At 35.6% G+C, this 21,109-nt stretch overlaps 1 protein-coding gene across 1 annotated transcript in view; it reads right to left on the reverse strand.

Annotated features, from left to right (window-relative positions):
• The window catches only part of LOC135088578 (uncharacterized), a 73,168-nt gene that overhangs the window by 9,735 nt on the left and 42,324 nt on the right, over positions 1-21,109 (reverse strand). Inside the window, exon 4 of the mRNA XM_063983429.1 lies at positions 17,030-17,165. Coding sequence (XP_063839499.1) covers positions 17,030-17,165 — 136 coding nt within the window. The remainder of the gene's footprint in view (positions 1-17,029; positions 17,166-21,109) is intronic.

Genomic DNA, 21,109 nt, shown 5'->3' on the forward strand with positions numbered 1-21,109 from the left:
CCATTTTTATCCGCGTAATACCGCAAAAGGCTGTTGGAGGGATGAAAGCAAGGCAGGTTTATTCTTCAGCTAGATTCATTTCTAGCTTTGTAGTTATAAATAGTTTCTGGTATTATCAAAAACTCAAACATTTTACTTTCTTTTTTGAATTTACATTCAATTTATTATAATAATATTTTAGGAAGTTATTTGAGAAAAAAAAACCCAGGAAAACATCTTCGGGTTTTAGTTTGGGTGTTAATAGAAACATCATTAAATTCTAACCTCCATTTAGATCCAACTTTTAGAACCAATTTCTTAGTGAAAGTACCTACCACGCGATAATATAAAGTGCTTGATAAAATCACTTATCCTGGTTGCCTTTTAACTAGAAATGAAGATCGAAAAGAATTCCGAAACATCTTCAGAAGCTGTTATAAATTCCATCCAGGTTTTAAATGTTACTTTCTTGATTTGCACTCTTGACTGGCACCAGAGTAAATACAAATGAGTAGGTCATCTTCATAGAAACGCACCGAGCGCGGTTTGTATGTGAGCGCGCCAATACGTATGCGGCGCGCACGCACACACTGACAAAAGGACAATGACCAAAAATGTATGGAGTGTGGTCCAAATGTCCACCACTAACGAGACCTATGTAGTAAAATAGTCTACTAAATACTGATTCATTATAACCAAACCGCAATCAAAAATATGCTGTCAGTAAAAAGTTATGACTGAATGAAAAGTCATGTTTTTCACCTTTTCATCCGAAAAATGTTCTTGATATCATTCTATCCATCGCACATTTTGGATTAATCTATGCATGTTATGTCATGTCGCTTAGTGTGCCGTGTTAGATTCTCGCTAAAAGAAAAAAAAATAAGCTCAGAAGAAAGACAACAATATTGGAATTATGGTCGGGTGGTCGCTGCTCCGCCTCTGTTGGTTGTAGGGTGATGTTATATAACCTAAAACCATCCTTGATAAATGGGCTATTCATAAGAAACATAATTTTTCAAATCAGAGCAGTAGTTCCTGAGATTAGCGTGTAAACTACTACAATTTTTCATACGGTCATAACTGTTTACTGACAGCTTATTTTTTTTTCGTCCCATACTGAAAGTTAATCTCTATTTAATGGACTATAAGCCAATATAGGTCTCATTAGTGGTGGACATTTGGACCACTTTTGGTCATTGTCCTTTTTTAGCGTGGATTAGCGGTGAGTTGCCCCGAATTTTGTCAGTGTGTGCGTGCGCGCCGCATACGTATTGGCGCGCGCTCACATACAAATCGCGCTCGGGCGTTTCTATGAAGATGACCTACTCATTTGTATTTACTCTGCTGGCACTCAGAACACTTGGCCGAATATTATATGAGAGTGGAAGCTCCGAACCCTGCCAACTAATCCGTTTGTCGACACCAGACTCTTGGACAAATGTTTAGTGTTCCGTAGTGGCAAAACTTCTTAGTACAGGCGACAGCACAACTTAAACACTATGGAGTCTTATGTAGGTAGTTGGATGACGTGCTATTTTACAACTAAAGTTTTAATTCGGATGTGATGTTGTTGACTGTACTTAGAGATAAAATGTTAAACGCAAGAGGCACACTTATTAACCCGGAAACGGATCGTAACGTAACCGTATCAACTCAGTATACTTTGTATGAAACTACGTACTGCAACGCACACTTATCCGCACCGTAACGTTAACGCCTCGCCTCGCCGTGACCGCGCGGCCAAAAGCGATACGGTTTTGATCCCTTTCCGGGATGATAAGTGTGCTATGACCATAGTGCTATGATCTTTAGTCGACCGCACGACGTTTTTTTTTTGTTCACGTTCGTTCACGTCTAATTCGATGAACTGTTGCCAGAACAGCGCTTTATTTGCAAAATTTCGTCTATTACAATTATAAGGTGCCGCACCTTGATGTGACGTCGTCTGTATAAGTAGTTACTAGCGGTTGATGTACTGTTTGATCAACTGGGATTCACGTTAATGCTGACATTCTCATATAGAGCACGTTTCATTCGGTTCGGATCTAAAATATTATGTGCGGTAAATATCTTTGGGGTTACCACCCTCAATATCGATTCGGGCTTTACATGCTCGTATGAAAAGTAATTGTGTATAGAACATAATGAGTAACATTAGGCGCTCTTTTATGGGATACTTAGTTTATCTATCAAATATTAAGTAGAATTTTATCGATTGTACATACTTGTGACTCGTGAATTAGATTCTCACCTGAGGCAGTCGTATAAAAGAAAATGCCACATTAAAAAATTACCTACACTGTCGTCGTCGTATAAGCGTAGATTGTAATGCCATATTAGTTTCCACTATTCGTCACTAGCAAAAAGAAGATAAATGTTAGGCACATTAGTACTACTTGCGTAGGTTTCTCATTTTTGGCGTTCCGTACTACTATGCAAAATGTATCACCTACACAATTTGTTACCTGTAACGCTAAATTATGTTTAAATCGATAAGTGGCAAATTTAATATAGAATAAAATAAGGAAAACGGATAACACGGAAATTTATATTTCGTATTTCAATACACTCAAATGAATTTCACCCCAAGTAATAATGCCCCTTTAGGATTATGAGATTTAATCAGAAGACAAGCTTCAAAATACAATAAAGAAAAATACAAAGTTGTGATACTTTAAGAAGAAATGAAAGTAATAATATCCGGTTAAAAATAAATTGAATGTCATTTTACCGAAGCCTATTTTATTATGTGTGAACTGGCATAATTTTGTAGTCCTAATAAAAACCACAAGCACAAATTCAGTAGTTTCAGAAACCCGTTTATAGAGCATGAATCCGTGTAAGCATTCTATCACGGCTGTGACGCATCACATGGCGGGGCATGGGCCTAAAAAAACACTACTGAGCGTTCATTCCTTGTGCAGCCATGTAAAAAGCCATCCAGAGACTACTAAATTCAGTAGTTTCAGAAACCCGTTTACAGGTAATGAATCCGTGTAAGCATTTCTGTCACGGCTGTGACGCATGGCGGGGCATGGGCCTAATCATTTTAACTACAGATTCCAAAATTAAGAGCATCGAACGTTTGTGACGTGGCATATAATAACACCCTACCGAGCGTTCTTCCTTGTGCAGCCATGTAAAAAGCCATACAGAGACCACTAAATTTAGTAGTTTCAGAAACCCGTTTACAGATAATGAATCCGTGTAAGCATTTCTGTCACGGCTGTGTCGCATGGCGGGAAATGGGCCTAATCATTTTCACCACAGATTTCAAAGTTAAGAACGTTGGAGGTTGGTGACATGGCACATAAAAAACACTACCAAGCGTTCATTCCTTGTGCAGCCATCTAAAAAGCCAACCACAGACCAAATTCAGTTCGGGAACCCGTTTACAGAGCGTGAATCCATGTAAGCATTTCTGTCACGGCGGTGACGCATGGAGGGGCATGGGCCGTCTTGCAATTTTCGCGGGGCTCACGTATCCAATTGCTGCTAAGTGGCTCAAACTCGTTTATCACTTGCTGTGGTATTATACGTAGAGAATTCCACTGAATACTATAGGTGTGCTTGACTGGTTGATTTGATGAGTTTTATGATTATAGCGATGTGAAACACATCAAGGGGACATTTCTGATTAAAGAGCACAGTCGTTGCAAAGTTGGTCTTATAAACCTCATAAACATACTACTCGTATTTTGTTCCTTTAAATAGATTAATAAGCAACTTATACAGGGTGTTAGATAAATGGGTTTATAAGCCTACACTAGCCCATGTTAACATGTGCATATAAATGGTATAGTGAAATCAGAAATTTGATATCATCATTAAAATTTTTTAAATTTTCATACAATTTAAAATTTATAAAATCCGATTTGTATGAATATTAAAGTAATTAAAATGATGATATCAATTTTCTGATTTCACCATACCATTTTCAAGCACATGTTAACATGGGCTAGTGTCGGCTTATAAACCCATTTACCTAACATCCTGTATAACTTGTAATATACAGGGTGGAATTTTGTAATGCCACCTGGAGGGAAAGTACTCTTAATACTGTAGATAGAAAATTTAACTCAAAGGAAACATTCCTTAATTTAGGAAAAGAAACAGAACTGCATTCAACGATTTATAAAAATTTGCTTGCCACACCCGGGAATCGAACCAACTAAAATTTGTTTAAAATTACATCCTGTATTTTTATTGCATCGATTGTTAGGGTTATGTGTAAGGATGAAATCTCTAACAAACTTGATAAATCAAATGAAAGGAAAACCATGAAATCTTAAATTATTTTAATTATTTACAGAAAATTGTATGGTAATATGGTGGTGAATTTTCTAAAAATTTTCGAAAATCTTTGAATGCAGTTCTCTCACTTTTCAAAAATAAAGGAATGTTTTTTTGAGTCAAATGTTCTATAAAATTCCACCCTGTATATAGTTTACTATTTGTGCTATTATTTAAGCAGTTTATAATTTTAATGCCTTTGATTGTGTTCACTGGTTTATTCAGGTAGGTGTGTTTTGTTAAAAGGTCTTTGACTTTACAAGCCGTGAGCGTAAAGTAATATAAATTAATTACAGTAATCCAAGTCCTAGAAACTCCTTTATATCACGCTCCAATGCATTTCAGAACAGAACCACAATAAGCAATAACAACTGTTGTTACAGGCCCAAGTTTGACTGGAAATTAATTGTTTGGGAGGACTTAGGTAGAATAGTTCGCCAATCGATTGCTTAGCTCAGAGTTATGCCGTACTTAGTTGGGTATCTATACATACCCTAATTCCTGAAGTTTCCCATTAAGAACTTAATAATATTAGATAAAGTTATAAATAAAAATTATATTACAATTCAATTTCTAACGATGAATTAAAATATTGATAATGTGATTAAATTATCTATAATTGATCATTCTGTCTGCAGCAGGATTTAAATTAGCTGTTGATTAGACAAAAAATCTTTAAGGCTGAGTAGCACCACCTATATTTGATCGTTACTATAACGATAACCGGTGCTTTTTGTAATGAGTTTAACAGTAAGGTAAGAATATGATGGTGCAACCCAGCCTAAAAGAACAAAACAAAATACAGTCCTCTCAACTTAAGCTGAGAATTGCATTTGTGTGAGTGCACACCGATAGTGTAGAGTGGCAATCGGCTTGAAGCGCGGCGCGCGTCCCGCGCATGGTTTAAACCGGTTTATTTTAGCAAGCGGCCTGAAGCGCGGCGCGTCCGCCACGCACCGCTTCCTTGCCGCTCACATACTTCACTTCACCCCCGGTACTGGTAGCAGATACGTGTAATTTTATGTAATTGTGTTCCAAATATTAGTGAAATGGCTCCTACTGTAAGTGAATTTCCTGTACGAAATCCATTAAGCAGCCAAGTGAAAGAAATTTTATGCAAATTGAATACGTATTTTAAAGGTGTGAACGAAAAGTTTTTAGTCTGTTTTTATTTTGTAATTTTATAAAGTTTGTCTTTTTGTTGTATTTTGTAAGGCTGGCTGGACGCCCTCTCTATAAACGGTGCTCGCAGAATATCAGCGTCGAGGTACTTCGTGCCTTGGCATTATGCTGAGCGAGGACCTGTTTTTATTTATTTATTTATTTAAAAGGATGTGTCAAGTGTCGTTACATCGGCCCAATTGGTAGCAAGTGTTTTATAGACTTCCTTTTAATAAAACATTAATTTTATTTGTATGTGTTTTACTAACGGTACTTTTGGCGATCACTCACACAAATGCAATTCTCAGCTTAAGTTGATAGGACTGTATCCTTTAGAATGAGGAATGATTTTCATTTGTTTCGGCTTTTACATTATCCGGGGAGTTATAAACAAAGTATCAACTCGTATTAAACGGAGTAGGTAGATAGACAAAGGGAAACAATGCCCCTGCTCGAGAGGATTGTACTGAACTTCTTACGGAATCTACAAAGTTCCGAGAGATTAAGTCCATTAACAAACTTTCTAGTAAAAACTACAAACTACACTCTGATTTTCCGGGCAGACGGCAGAGTTGGTGTCTTAAAACGAAAATCCAATCTGCAAAGTGTAGGATTGTGTTATAAAATCTGGAATTTTGAGTAAACGCCTAGACACTGTTTTAATAGGCTACGTAGAAAACCCTGTTAACACTAAAAATGAAACAAAAATGTGAGCTTATAAATAAAAGTACAACAAGTCCTACCTAGGTACACGTTGTGCAACGAAAAAAATGTAGTAAGTAGGACGATAATTTTATTACAGGATATACATAAATTGCGATTTAATTTACTCTCTTTAAAGAATACAAATATTTAGGTAGTGTCAGCAGCACATAAAGAAAAACAATGTGATATAAAAACGATATAAGTCTCGTGGTAGAACAGCGTCCCGCAAAACTTTTATGTTCAAGGTACATTTAGAAAATTGAATTTTTTTGGAGGTACACCACACATGAAAAATCATTTTTTAAGTAATTACTTTTATTAGCTATCGGCGCAGTGTAAAAATGTCCAAGGATATCATTTATTTATTTATTATTAGTCTTACCCTTACCCCTTACTTATGTATTTTATTTTATTTTATTTTATTTTATTTTTCTTTATTCAGAAAACCACAGCTCTTTATAATAATAATACAAACAGGTATTTTTGTTCTTACAGCCAATAATGGATTCTATATATTATTACAATCTCGTAAAAAACAGTCAAAGGGGCAAAAAAAAGAAACATAGGCTTGCATGCAGGTTGTGTGTCTGTGTGTGTGTGTATTTAGTTACTTACTAAAAATAAGTCTAAAGATAATCTTATTTTTCCGAGGCACACCATCTAATGACCACGGTACACCAGTGTGCCGCGGTACACTGTGGTAGAGGATATTTTGCCACAAAAACGCATAGTCTGATGTGCTGTTGACTGTACCTACCTAATCGATTAGGTATATCACAAAGACAATCTAAGTTAATGAACGACGTCATATCGTGTTTACAGCTGTGTCTTGACGTAGTTATTAAAAATAAAAGGCCGATAATGTCATATGTATAAGATAGATTACCCATACATTCTGCGTTATAATTAGTGCGCACATCAACAATCAAATTAGTACCTGCTAATGACTTATCAAGGACATGGAAAGTGCCATTATATCTCCTAGAGACAATACTGCGACATTGTGACGTTAATTGATATTTTAGATACCTAATCAAAGTCATCAGAATATACATAATTATAAATACCTGCTTTCTATTGACTAAAGTCTTTTGTACTCTTAATTTGTGTGTAATAAAGCTTTAAATAAATTGAATAAGTCCAATTGTTTCAAAAACTTAATAATAATACTACACGTTTCTTGTTTCAAGATTATAAGAATTTGAAACTAAAGATTGACTGATAATAAATGGTTTAAAATACTGTTTTCTGGGTTCGATTTTTAGGTAAAAAATTGCCTAGGCACGCAGGTTACAAGTGATCGATCAGATCATTAATGATGGCTATGTCAAAACGTCTAACAACAAGTACTTATAAAGAAAGATATGTGATAAGAACTTTTTGAATGTAAGTATTAATTGTTGGTAACTTTTTAATGTAAGTGTCTTTACCACAACCGTAAAATACCTCTACATACATCAATGTATTCATTACTTTGATGGTGCCCTTACATGTCATCAGTGTATGCTCACATTCATTATCAAGGTTGGGCTTCAGTAGCCATTAAAGGGCGGTAGGGCTAAATAAACCCCTATTCAAATACGGACTCTTAATCCATAATTAATTGTAGAGCTACTTAATTGTAACCAGAATCAGTGATTTATTTATGGACAGCTAACAAAACATGGATATGTGTGTGTAATGGATACATTCATATAAGTTTTCAGCTTTAAAAACTGTCACTATACATTCAGGGTGATAGGGAAATTCGACCTTATTCCTTGGAAGGGGTTATACTAGAGATCATTAGCAACAAAAAATATGTTATGTTATGAAAGCGTAGTTTACGAAATTCAAAAATTTTAACTAGTGTCAGATTTCAGCCAGCAATCGAATACCTCGACTGAATGAAGGGTTTTAGACAATTTTTAGTTGTAATTTTGCTGAGAATATTGGGCATTGTCTAGTAATATTAAATCACTTTGCTTACTACAGCAAGCGTGAGCAATCTGTCCATTAGCTTTCATATCAGCTTTAATTAAGTCAAGTCATCCTTTCCCCGACAGCTATTAATTTACCATCCAACAAACTGCGCGTCACTAACTTAACTTTGAGGCAGGTTTTGAGCTAAATTTTTAGGTTGGTGCTAAATATAGTTTTAAATTTTGATGACGAAAATGCGATATTACTCATTAAAGCCAACCAACATCCATCAAAAACCTGAATTGTATAAGTTTTAGACAAAAACTGTTGAAAAAATTAGTGTGGATTATGAATTGTGACAATCAAGACATACCTAATTTCAATAAAATAATTTAATAAATAAAAAAAGCTTTTAATGGGCTATTTGACTGAAACCCTGTATTTTTTGTAAGTTGTCGCTTTTGTGAAATCGGAACTAAACCCTACCTTTTATGAACCTGAACTCCAAGATGCAAACTGTTTAGGCGTAGATATACCTAATCAGCCATCTATCCTAGCCATTTATCGTCCACCTTCGTTTTCGAATATCTCACCTTTTTTAAGCTCACTAGAGTCCTTATTAGAAATTACCAAACACAAATCCGAATTTATTCTCACCGGTGACATTAACATTAATATAAACAACACTGATCTAAGTGCACCGTATATTTGTCTCAAGGCAGAACATGCCTTATTTCCTGCGGTTAACAAGCCCACACGGGGAAATTCTTGTCTTGATCATGTCTTTGTCCGATCTAAACGTAAAGCCACTTCTGTTGTCTGCCATAGTAGTGTTACTGATCACGATATTGTTTTAACCGGTTTATTGAGCAAATCATACTTATACCCACGTAATCAGAAATCCCGCATAACTCTTAACTATGGCAATATTATAGAAGAACTGAAAGAATATGACTGGTCTACCCTAATGAATAATACAGATGCTACAGATGCCGCGAATACCTTAGATTCAGTGTTGAAATTAGTAATTGAAAAGCATTCACACACTACTCTCGTTAGTCGCTCAAAAAATAACCTTAAGCCATGGATGACCCCCGGATTGATTAAATGCTCCAAACATAAAGACAAATTACACCTGACTGCTCGAAAAAACCCAAATGATCCAATACAGCAAAAAATATACACTAGATACAGAAACTTCTACATTGACTTAATTCGGAAAGTAAAGACGAAATATGAAAAAGATGAGCTTGAAAAACACAAAACTAACCCTAAATTACTCTGGAAAACAATAAAACAAATAACCCATACTAACAAAACTAAAAACCCCACAATAAACATGGTAAATAATACTTCAGACGGAGAAAACTGCTTGGACTCTTTCAACAATTTTTTCTCGACAGTCGGTGAAAATCTCTCTAGTAAAATATTGGAATATATTAATGAAACTGAAGATACATTAGCTGCCAAAGTTGTTAACCCGAACTCTCCATCTAATTCATTTTTCTTAGAACCCACAGATTGCTATGAAGTTGAAGGGATAATTATGGGCCTAAAAACTGACAGTGCTCCAGGGCTTGATGGCATCTCCAACCGCCTTTTAAAAGTAATTAAACCATATATAATTGAACCTCTCACACGTGTACTAAATACTAGCCTCTCCTCAGGGGTTTTCCCTAACAACTGGAAAACAGCTTCTGTCACCCCAATTCACAAAGGTGGCAACAAAGAATCTCCAAGCAATTATCGTCCCATTTCTTTACTGAGCACTTTCTCTAAAATTCTGGAGAAAATTGTTAATAAGAAACTTGCAAAATTTCTCGAAGATAAGGACTCTTAAGTGACCGGCAATACGGTTTTCGTCGACAAAGGTCAACTGAACAAGCGGTAAACCTCTTGACTAACATTATCGTAGATAATCTTGACAAAGGAAATGCTTGTATAGGTGTTTTCCTGGATCTGGCAAAAGCCTTCGACTCAGTCTCAATTCCTATCCTACTTAAAAAACTAGATCTTGCTGGTATACGCGGCATAGCATTAGACTGGTTTAGAAGCTACTTAACTGATAGACAACAATGTGTCAAAATTGATTCGCGAGTCAGTAGCTACCAACCCATCTCATTTGGAGTCTCACAAGGTAGCATACTTGGTCCAACTTTATTTCTGCTATACATTAACGATATCACCTCCCTTGACCTTAAGAATGCCGACGTAATCTGTTACGCAGACGATACTGCTATCGTTTTCCATGACAAATCCTGGGAGACCGTTCATCGTAGTGCAGAAGCTGGTATAGCTACCCTAAGCAATTGGCTCAACAACAATCTTCTCTCACTAATACAAAATTTATTAGTTTTCACAAAACCCTAGCTTCTGCACCCACAAATACAATGCCTATAAAAATCCACTCCGATCACTGCCCAAACAGTCCTCTCTTTCTAAATTGTAGTCCCGATATCAATAAGCCGTGTAACTGCAACACGATTTCTAGAACCGAATTTATTAGATATCTTGGTATCATTATTGATGAAAAGTTGAATTTTAAAAAGCACATTGACGTCGTATCTGCAAGGGTTAGGAAGATTGTAAGTATTATGAGGCTACTGAGGTCCTCGGCTGATAAAGAACTGCTCAAGTCCGTATACACCGCCCTATGCCAATCGCTTATTACGTACTGCATCACAGCTTGGGGTCGTACAGCAACGTTTACACTACTACAACTAGAAAGATCTCAGCGCTCAGTTCTAAAGGTGATGCTATTTAAAAACCGCCAATTTCCAACAGATCTTCTTTACCGAGAATGTAACCTGCTTAGCGTCAGCCAACTCTTTATACAACTAACCTCTACCTCAGTCTACAAATCTGTATTAAACTCCGATTTAAACAACTCCTGTCAAAAAAGATTTTTTACAATCCCAGTCCCATTAACTAAAACTTCATTTGCCCATCGATTCAACACGTTTCTCAGCCCATTTATTTATAATAAAATAGTAAAATTCTGCAACATAAAAGACAAACCTACTAGAGAGGCTAAACACAAAATAGGAACATGGCTTACCTCACTAAATTACGAAAACACAGAGCAATTCATAAGAATAGTACAATAAACAAAATGTGAAACCTACGACATACCTACACTTCATAATATTTTATCATCAATCACTAATTACTTAATACACGACACATACATAACCCATACTTATAAAACATACAGCACAATTATTGATTTTTTTTTAATTGTTTTTATGTTCTAATAATAGTTTTAAGTACCCAAAATATTGTAAAGTTATCTCCTGGCCTCCACGAGACAGGCTTGCCTAGTGTGGAGTCCAAGATTAATATGAAAAATGTAATTGTTTTTCTTGCAATAAACGATTTTATTATTATTATTATTTGTTCGTATATTTTATCTCAGCTTTGGTGCTGGTAAGATTAAAACCAGATACGGGCCAAGCCAAGTATCTGATCTATAAGTTTATAAAATGACTGGTATATTTGTAGGTAAATCCTGTAGAAACCGCCTAACGATACGGCAGGTGTTCAGTATTATTATTATTATTAATACATTATAGCACGTAAAATTGTTTTGTCTATAATAATAACAATATTTTATACAAGAAAGAATATAAGTATTCAGGTAAAGTATAAGCATCAAAAGATCACACAGAGGGAAAGCTACTAAAAATAACAGATATCGGCAAAACTTTGTCCATACATTTTGTACGAAATAAGATCCCAACATACTTTTATACTTAACAAAACTTTTTATTCTGGATGGACGGCCGTCTTGGATTCATTCCATATAGCATCGTTTACGTCTTTCAGTTCTTGAAAACTGACTTATTTATTGAAGAAAATTAAATTTTTTTCAAATTAATGGCTTCACATTAAAGTGTAAAATACAGGTTTGCAACAATATTTTTATGCACTGTTAGAATGACTGAACGGAAGAAAGTTTTTACTTCTTGGAAATTAATTAGACTGTTGGAAACTAAATCATTATTTTTTCAAGTGCTACAAGTGCTTCACTTCACAAAAGCTAACGTAGAAATTATACAACTAATTTAGAAACAGCGCTTGTGACCTATTATGCCTACGGCTACGCCTGGCTAAATTATGGGATTATCCTATGGGGCAATAGCACCGACGCTCCCTCACTATTCATCAAACAAAAAAAACTAATCCGTATATTAGCCAATATTAAGCCCAGAGACAGTTGTAAGCCTTACTTTCAAAAGTACAAAATATTGCCCTTGCCTTGTATTTATATTTTAAATATTTGTAACTTTGTCCGTTCCCACTTTGAGTTTTTTACAAAACGTGAAGAATCATGTCCACAATACCATTTAAGAAATAAAAATAAGTTAATGATACCAACCATCCGCCTAAATTTATCCTCTTCAAGTACTTATAATATGGCCATAAAGATTTATAATAAATTGCCCAATTATCTATTGAAAGAAAATAATGATAACAAATTCTCAAAAGAACTAAAAGAGCTTTTAAGTACAAAATGTTATTACACTATAAAAGAATATCTAGATGATAAAATAAGATGAGTCTATTAATCTAATAATTAAAAAAGCCTCCTCTCTTATATTTTATATTTTAAATTGCAGCGCCCAACAGGGTCCATAATTAACTGTATTATCACACTGTAACACCTATATTACCTACTATGTATTATGGAAGCAATAAACATATTGAGTATTGAGTATTGAGTACTAAAAATGTAGGGCACGTGTTAGATAGTTCTATTGCCAAGATAAAAGCGAGTAAGTTACATTTCTCAATAGATTCAGTAGATATTTTAAATTAATAAACGCTAGGTAGCGGAAAGAAGTCTTCTGCCTGGACAGCATCCAAGCTACAGCTGTTTTGGCGCTCCCGGACCTATGTCGCGTACGTGACTGCAGCTTGGACGTCTGTTTATTTGATTTTTAGCAGAACTACAATTCTTTTGTTGAACGCTGCCGCAATTGGTTTTATTTGGGACATGTTACGTTCAAGAATCACACGTACGTGTCACGTGTTTGGTCAAGTTAGTTTTAAATATTAAAAATAAAATATAGATCGTAGTAAAATATTCTAATTAAATTAAAATATTAGTCTACTCGTAGAAAGACAAAATTTTATCAAGCTTTCCGACCTTCATTGGTCTTGTCTTACGTTCCAATATCAAATCTTATGAATATCGTGTTGTATCGTTGCGGCCACTAAATCACTGGCTGTATTTTTTACGCCATTGCCTTAATTTAAGCTAAATAAAAAATCATACGGAGAAGTTTATCTCTAAAGAGGTTGAACACAATTTTCACTATTTTTTAATATTCGAATTATGACATTCCAAATTCAAATCACGTTGGCTGCCTATGGTGCATTTTGATAAAACGGCAAACAAATGAAAAATCACTCTATTGGCTCTGTGCACGATTACAGCGCCAACTAGCGTCCACAACTTTATGGGCTCTGTCACATTGACATTTAGGTCGTATATTTGTAAAAAAATATCGAAATGAAAAAATAACAAATATTTTCGACTAATAAATTGTTGTGATACCACGATTTGGGTGGAAAAAAGGTTTTGAAATCATTTTGGTCATTCAAATCAAATGAGGTAAGTCCAAAAAGAATGTTTAATTTTGATTGTGTCAGGGTTTGTTTACTTCATTTATAGTTGTAGTTTTACTGTAAAACAAAAAGAAAAAGCTACTTTAACGGTTTCATTATATAACAGTAAATATATTTAAATGTTCCTGTATCGCTAGTAATAAATTAAATATCGTTTTCAGATCGAAATGAGTATTGTTTTGAAGACCGGGTTTGTGAGTGTTACAATATCAAATTCCAACCACAAACCGTAATTAAAGGAAAGTTGTTGGTATTGACTGGACAAGTCCGAGATGTAGAAGAATTAAGAACAAAACAAGGGCAGAGTTCAATAATTCACGCTCTCATCATAAGGCAAACATCTGTGCACAACAACTACTGTGACTCAATTTTGTACTACCACGTTGTATAGTCTAGTTATTTCCAAATTGTAAACGGCTATTAAACCAGCCCTATCGAAATACAGTCCACTCTTTTATTTAAGTTCCCAGTAGGACCCTTTTCATGCGATTAATTAATGATATTAAAATGTATTATGTAGAATCGCTTTGCCATTGACAGATACATCTGATGACAGAGCTTACATTATTTCTACTTTTGACCACCATGAGCGCTGCGATAGATTATGTTACCCCCACCTAGTACTTCGCACCCAGCGAATTCACAGTTTGTTATTTTTTACTTCTGGCTGATGTAATAATGGCTCGTGGCAATGGGAATGATAATTTATTACAATAAATAAATAAATAAATAAACAATGCGATTTCATTATCTAAAATTTATCAATCTGATTTAATAACAATTAAAGGCCATTCGACTGCAAACAGTTGAGTAATACAAAAAACTATTAAACCTAAAGTGAAGTGGGGTAAAGACACATTTTAGCTGTAGAATAAAGCAATAACTCACTGTTAGATGAACAGCTCTATCTAGATTAATGGAAATGAAAGCACTAGACATCAGCCGAGCACCTGGGCCTTAACAAGATTAATTATTATGAAAGAATCTGCAATTACGACCTCCCACAGAGTTCCAATCTGAGTCAATTGTCTATTCTGTACTTGATAACTAGTCTCTATGGAATTTTGGTTGAAGAAATTAAATTTCAAGTGCGTTTAATTTAGACGTGTAATGTGTACGTTGATAAAGCAAGAAGATGTATTTTTACGAGGGCAAGGGGTATTCATAAATCCAACTTTAAAGATTTCTAGATTTTGACGCTACGCTAAGAGATTGTTGATGTCTAGATGTCGTGAAAAAGAATAGGTAAGTACTTAAACTAGTTTGATGATGTAATTTTAAACAAGACGTGTCTCATAATCATTAATTGGGGTCAAATGCACAAGCATCTGCGTAGCATTAATTTTTATCTTCAGAATTACGAATATGTTTATTGTTTACGCTAGCTCGTGCAAGAGTCTTTAACTTATTTGGTGTAGAAATAGAAACCCACAAACTAATACCGACTTTTACAAAACACCTAATAAACCCGAACATATCATTTCTGGAGCCGTAACTTCCCGCAACCCGGGAACATCTACACGCCCAATACTCGCCCGTTATAAGACGGACAAAGAGAAACTCGCAAAGAAAACTTTTCGCTCACAAGTTTTCTGGTCAATATCAGAGCACGATTCTTTTTTGCTACTTATTCATTCAATTTTATATGTGTAAAAGTTACGCCGCTTACGTAAATACCTCATACATTATTTATAAGGCTGAATTCAAAATATTGCGTTACGTTTTAAATAATTTTCGCCGTGAACCATTTAGCGAACAACATTTTGCAGATAAACTGAAAGCCCTTGTACCTATGTTAATTTCAATCCGATTCTACATTAAAAGTGCTCACTATAGCCGTAATTTTCAGTAATTTTGTGTCATACATAATCGAATGCTGCCAATTACACACAATATACAATTAGCAAGTTGAAAATACAATTAATTTCGAAGTACAGCCACGTAATTGGTTTACTAAGAAAAATCGTCGCTTTGATATTACTGAAGTAATTAAAAATTATGGCTATGATCATTACGATGCAAAATTAAGGACGCACCTGCTTTAAAAATATTTGAGTGTTTTAAGCCATTAAGTACCCAATAAATTTTATTTGTAACGCCCATTGTTCGCCTGTTCAATTAACTATTTATAGCAATAACTTTGAAGGCATATAAAAATAAACCTTTTACGGTTTAATTGTAGTAATACCTGTGGTAATACATTGTTGAAAGCGAAAAGGCTTAGGCTTTTAGGCCTGAAATTGGCTATTATTAAAGAAATTGTGCCTTTACTTATTGTTTAATGAAAACAATTTCGTGTAATGTGTTAATGAATTGATCCACAAACATTTTGGAATACAGACTATTTTTATAAACTAGAAATAAAAAGAAAATAAATTAGGATTCAGAGCACAGATACCAGATAAATTAAGGTTCTTAGTCGTAAAAGGTACAGGAAAAGTTCTAATCACCCTCATTAGCGACAATAAAGTTAATCTGGAAAACTATAAAGGGCCTCCAATTACGAGTGTTATTACCTTAAATAAGGGTAACTGATTTCTTGTCCTAAATGACCTTTTCATGTCGAGTTGTCGTACGATTTTGGTACGTCCCTACATTTAGATTGTAAACTACTGATATTGCCAAAATAAATTAGCGAATATTTAAACCCAACAGAAAAAACAAAGAGTCGAAAGACGTTTATCAGTAACGTCAATGACGCAAATCAAATCGAATTTAATAATCATATTGATTTGCGTCATTGACTGAACTCGATGATCTCGTATTTACCTATATTAACTAAAATGTACGGAAAAAGATAAATTAAATTAAAATTAAGTGTCCACCACTGTCTTTACACCGATACCTAGGTTAGGCTTCTAACAAGAGTTGGTTCGTTACTTGAGTTCTTTCATTATATCCAAAAGCACTAAGTATTCGTATGTTGCTTGCGTTTCGGCGAAGTATGAGCTGCTCTATACAGAACTTCATTACCTACGCTTCAGCGTCAGTTAGTCATAAGCCCGGTTTCTGAACTGAGATTTTTACTTTCAACCTGCTCATCCTCCACTCAAGCATGAATTTTATATGAAAAATTTCAATTCAGAAACCGGACCATGGAGTCAAACCCTCAAAATCAGCGTTTGATGTGACTTTTTTTTATGTAACAGGACGCAAGCGAACAGACGGATCACCTGATGGTAAGTGATTACCGTCGCCCATAGACACCCGCAGTCCCAGGGGCGTTACAGGTGCGTTGCCGGCCTTTGAGGTGAAGATACACTCTCTTCTTGAAAGCCTGCAGGTCGTATCGGTCCGGGGACTTTGCAGGGGAGTGTAAAAAGTTAAATATTAATTAAATGTAATCAATGCTCACCGACGACTTCTAGTGGTGCTGATCGTATCTCCGTGTGGAACGTGGGAGCATCCGCGGACACCTCGCAGCGGAACCGGCCAGCCATCGCTGGTGTGGCTTGCTGCAGCACCACTCGACGGGCTCCGGATCGTGATATCTGATCCACAAACAGAAGATATTATTTTCAAGAATGGATCATTCATTTGTGGAACAAATAACTGATATTCCAACGACCTAAACAAATATGAAGCATGTGTTAGAAGTGGGTTCACCACAAAATAGTCCAGCGGTCGACTGGGATCGAACTTCCAATATTATATACGCACGCAGTCCAATATTGAATAGGCTAGCCTACTAGTACTGAGGGTTGAATGTGAGTTTACATCAAACGTCGTCACAAGTGAGCGCGTAAAAAAAGACACGGATTGTACAACGCCTCTAGCGGAAACTGCCCTCTGGCCACAAAATTACTGTAAAAATACCAATACTAAATACTGGGTGGGACAGCACTAACTTTGCCGCAAAATGCTGTATTATATTAGTGTCGAGGTCGATAGGTTTACTAACCATAATAGCATTGTTTATTTATACCCCATTTAGATTAAGAATTTGATTTGACCTAAATATTCAGTCGCTGAGTGACGATGACCCAATAAGGAATTGATACCACTAGTTTTAAAGAAAATATTTACCAAGTCGAAATGGTTAGGTGGTTCTTGTTTGGTTAGGATATTGCGGGCTTCAAAGTCGGAGAGAGATGATTCCGTGCTTCTGGAGTGACGGCTTCCAATCAGGGTATGTCTGTCGCCTATGTTAGTTCGGGTTCGTTTAGAATCGAGCAGTCACGATTTTCAATTTTTCAGATCTATTTGATGCCACCGTTCTTGAAATTATTCCGAGATGAGTGAAAGAAAAGACTCAGTAGGTACTAAAATAATAGGAATATTTAGTTAGAACGCTTCGGTTCACGGTTCAAAGTCCTACTATGACTATTATTATTTTTAGGTAGGTGTTCTGTGCGCTTACCATGAGTTTACGTTAGGTGTGCTCGCCTACGTAAAAAAAAATCTATAAAGATTTTAGTTCTTGAAAGTAGCCGCTAGGGGCGCTGTACAATCTGTCATACATATAATGACATTTTTTACGCAGTCGCCAGCGAGCACACGTAACATAAACAGTCAAGGTAAGCTCACTGGTCTAGAGGCTTAGGAACAATGAGAATAAATTCTACAAAAAAGTCATAGAACAAAACAACCAATGGTAGAAGTAAGTACACACAAATAAAGTTAATCTAGATAAAGTTGCAGTCTAAATGACGTCATTACTGCACTCGTACAGTTCCGAAACAATATGTGGAATGGAAGACTACGGATAATGACTTTGTGCTTTTAAGCCCGCACCCTGCTCGCGTCTACGATTAGTTAACATGTCGGGTTTTAACTGGTGTTTTGTTTTCTGTAAGACAAAATGCTAGCTCTTTCATGCTTGTGAGCATCTGCCAACTGAGGAGACTGTTGCAAAGTAATGCAGTTGTTTGTCTTTAAATTATGTAGATTCAAAATAAGAGCAAAAACGAAGTTAAGAGGTCAAAAAATAATCAGAAACTACATAAAAATTGACATAATCTGGATGAATAAATCAATGCAATTCTTCGAATCATCTCCTTAGTCAAATGTACGATAGATAAATCTTTCTCTATTCTTTCTATGATACTTTGTTATCCTAGATCTGGATCGCAAATCATAACTGCCACTAAAGTCATATAAATTCGCATTACACAATTTCAACAGTTCATTCAAGCTATTTTTTCAGTCTTTTCAGAATGGAGTCCCCACGATAAGATGAAGTCTTTCGGCTTCAAGAATTTTTACTTCAAGGAATTTAAAATTCATTCACGATGAGATTCTAACGCCCATATTCACAAACATTACTATGAGGTCTCACAGTGCGCGTGGAAGCACAGGGTCACACACTAACCAATCACAGAGCTCTATTCAACGCTGTGCGTTCGATTTGCTGCTTCACTTAAGCAAGTATCGTTCGTGAATACTGGTATAAGGTTCTCGATCAATTGTTATATCGAAAGTAGGTACTGTAAGTTATTCCAAATTTTCTTTCGGTTCCCAGAACTTTTTTAACTTCATGGAATTGAAAATTCTTTCCCGATGAGATTCTACTAAGGTGATCGATCAATTGTTTAGGGAAATGATTACCTCGTGTTTTTTAACATTGGCTCAACATTTCGAAGAAGTGCCCACCTACATAATTTTAGTCGCACCCAAACTGACAGTGGCGCCAACACAAGCCTAATTAGCGAAAATATTTTTCCTGAGATCTAAAAAACCGAGGCCTGTTTCAAACATTATCCTGACGAATACGTAATTATAATTAAAAAATAAAGGGCAACGCAAACGCCGTGGGCAGTTTGGAGACATAACAAGTAAAATTTAAGTAGGGACTCCATTTTTGAGACCAAAACAAAGTTTTTTAGTCGTCGCTTACAATTGAAATTTCTTTTTAAGTTTTAGCTGTAGCAAATTGGCCTAGCAGAGGTGGAGTAGCATGATTTGTTATTTTTTGCTGTTAAAACTTTAACACTAAAACACATTCGCCCTTAGGGTTTTGCGACTGAAGTTAAATTACCTAGTTAACAATATTTTCGTCTACATAACCAACATAATTGCAAAGTTTTCTTAAATAATTTATTTAGTAAGTTTTGGTAGCGTGGGCACAGATTTTGCATTAACATAATTATTTTATAAAACCAACTGACTGAAATTTAATAGGGGTACCTAAAATTTAAATCTGTTACACACTTGAGTGTCATATTTCAGAGGTTACAAAAATAACTGAAAACTTTATAAAGATAGTCCAGTATAATGTAAAGTTAATTCAGTTATTTTTTTTAATATTCAGGTTAAATATTTCGATGGTCTAACCATTATTTTCGTGAATTTAAGGACTGAAGAGGAGGGAAGCCACGATGTCTGATAAAATTACATCTGTTTTTCTTTGCCGTAGCTCCCATTTACGTAGACTAAACTGGAAAAGGTACACAAATAATTTTAATACCCTTTTATAATGTACAAACCGTTCATTGTTTTCGTTATACTAACTTGTTTGCGAACCACGGTAAAGGGCTCGCCGTAATATTCCCGTGGCCATTTAAAAATATTTACGGGATAAATTCTGGTGGCGATCAAATTACGAGGTTAATTGGATGCTAAAAGTATTCGCGGCTGCCTTTGATACGTTTGATTTTATTGCTTTAAATTACCTAATTAAAGCAGTAAAGGGTTACAGTTTATTCAGTTGAGATGGTAGAATGGTTTTGGGGGGCCTGCGTTGCGCTTTTTGAAATTTCCAATCCAAAATAATTAACCCTTCTACGACCGATATGATGTAAGTAGAAGTACGTCATTGCAGCGTGAAACGCCATTGTCGGAACGAAATCGAGCTCAGACACGATTAGAAATATCCACATCGACAGAGAAGATAAATGCAATTTAGATTTTTAAAATGAAGGAAACAGGCACAACAGGCACATAAATTCATGAAAACTTACATTCAAGAGGGCTGACCTATAGGTATGGGACAAGTTTGATACATTTTCCGATCAGCGATGTTTTAACGTAGAATCCACTGTGTAATTTCATAGACAATGAGCTATTACACGCTTCACATGCACGGTGGGTGGTAACATATTGGTTAGCACATTGGCCTATTTATTCCGTGACGTTGACATGTCACAAGCACGCGAATGGAATGTTTTCATGGCTGGGGCTGACGTGCAGCGAGTAGGGGTGGCATCCTTCCTGTGGCGGTTTTTATGCGCTTGAGCTGACATCTTTGCTTCTTTGGTTGATGCAATTGTGACGTCATGGTGAGGAAAATGTACTGCGTTTGTTAAGTAGTAATTTATGGTGTAATGTCAGGTGCTTGCCACCGGACCTGGTGTGACGATCACGACTACTCAGGCAAAAGTGTAGCGACGAAGAAGAAGTCAGGTGCTACCATTAGAGAAGGGTTTTTTTAGCGGACTCAATGCAATGAAGCATACAAAAGTCGTGAACTAATGGATACGTTGATGAAAACTTAAGT

The sequence above is a fragment of the Ostrinia nubilalis genome, chromosome 4 (genome assembly GCF_963855985.1).
Source record: "Ostrinia nubilalis chromosome 4, ilOstNubi1.1, whole genome shotgun sequence".
NCBI lineage: Eukaryota > Metazoa > Arthropoda > Insecta > Lepidoptera > Crambidae > Ostrinia > Ostrinia nubilalis.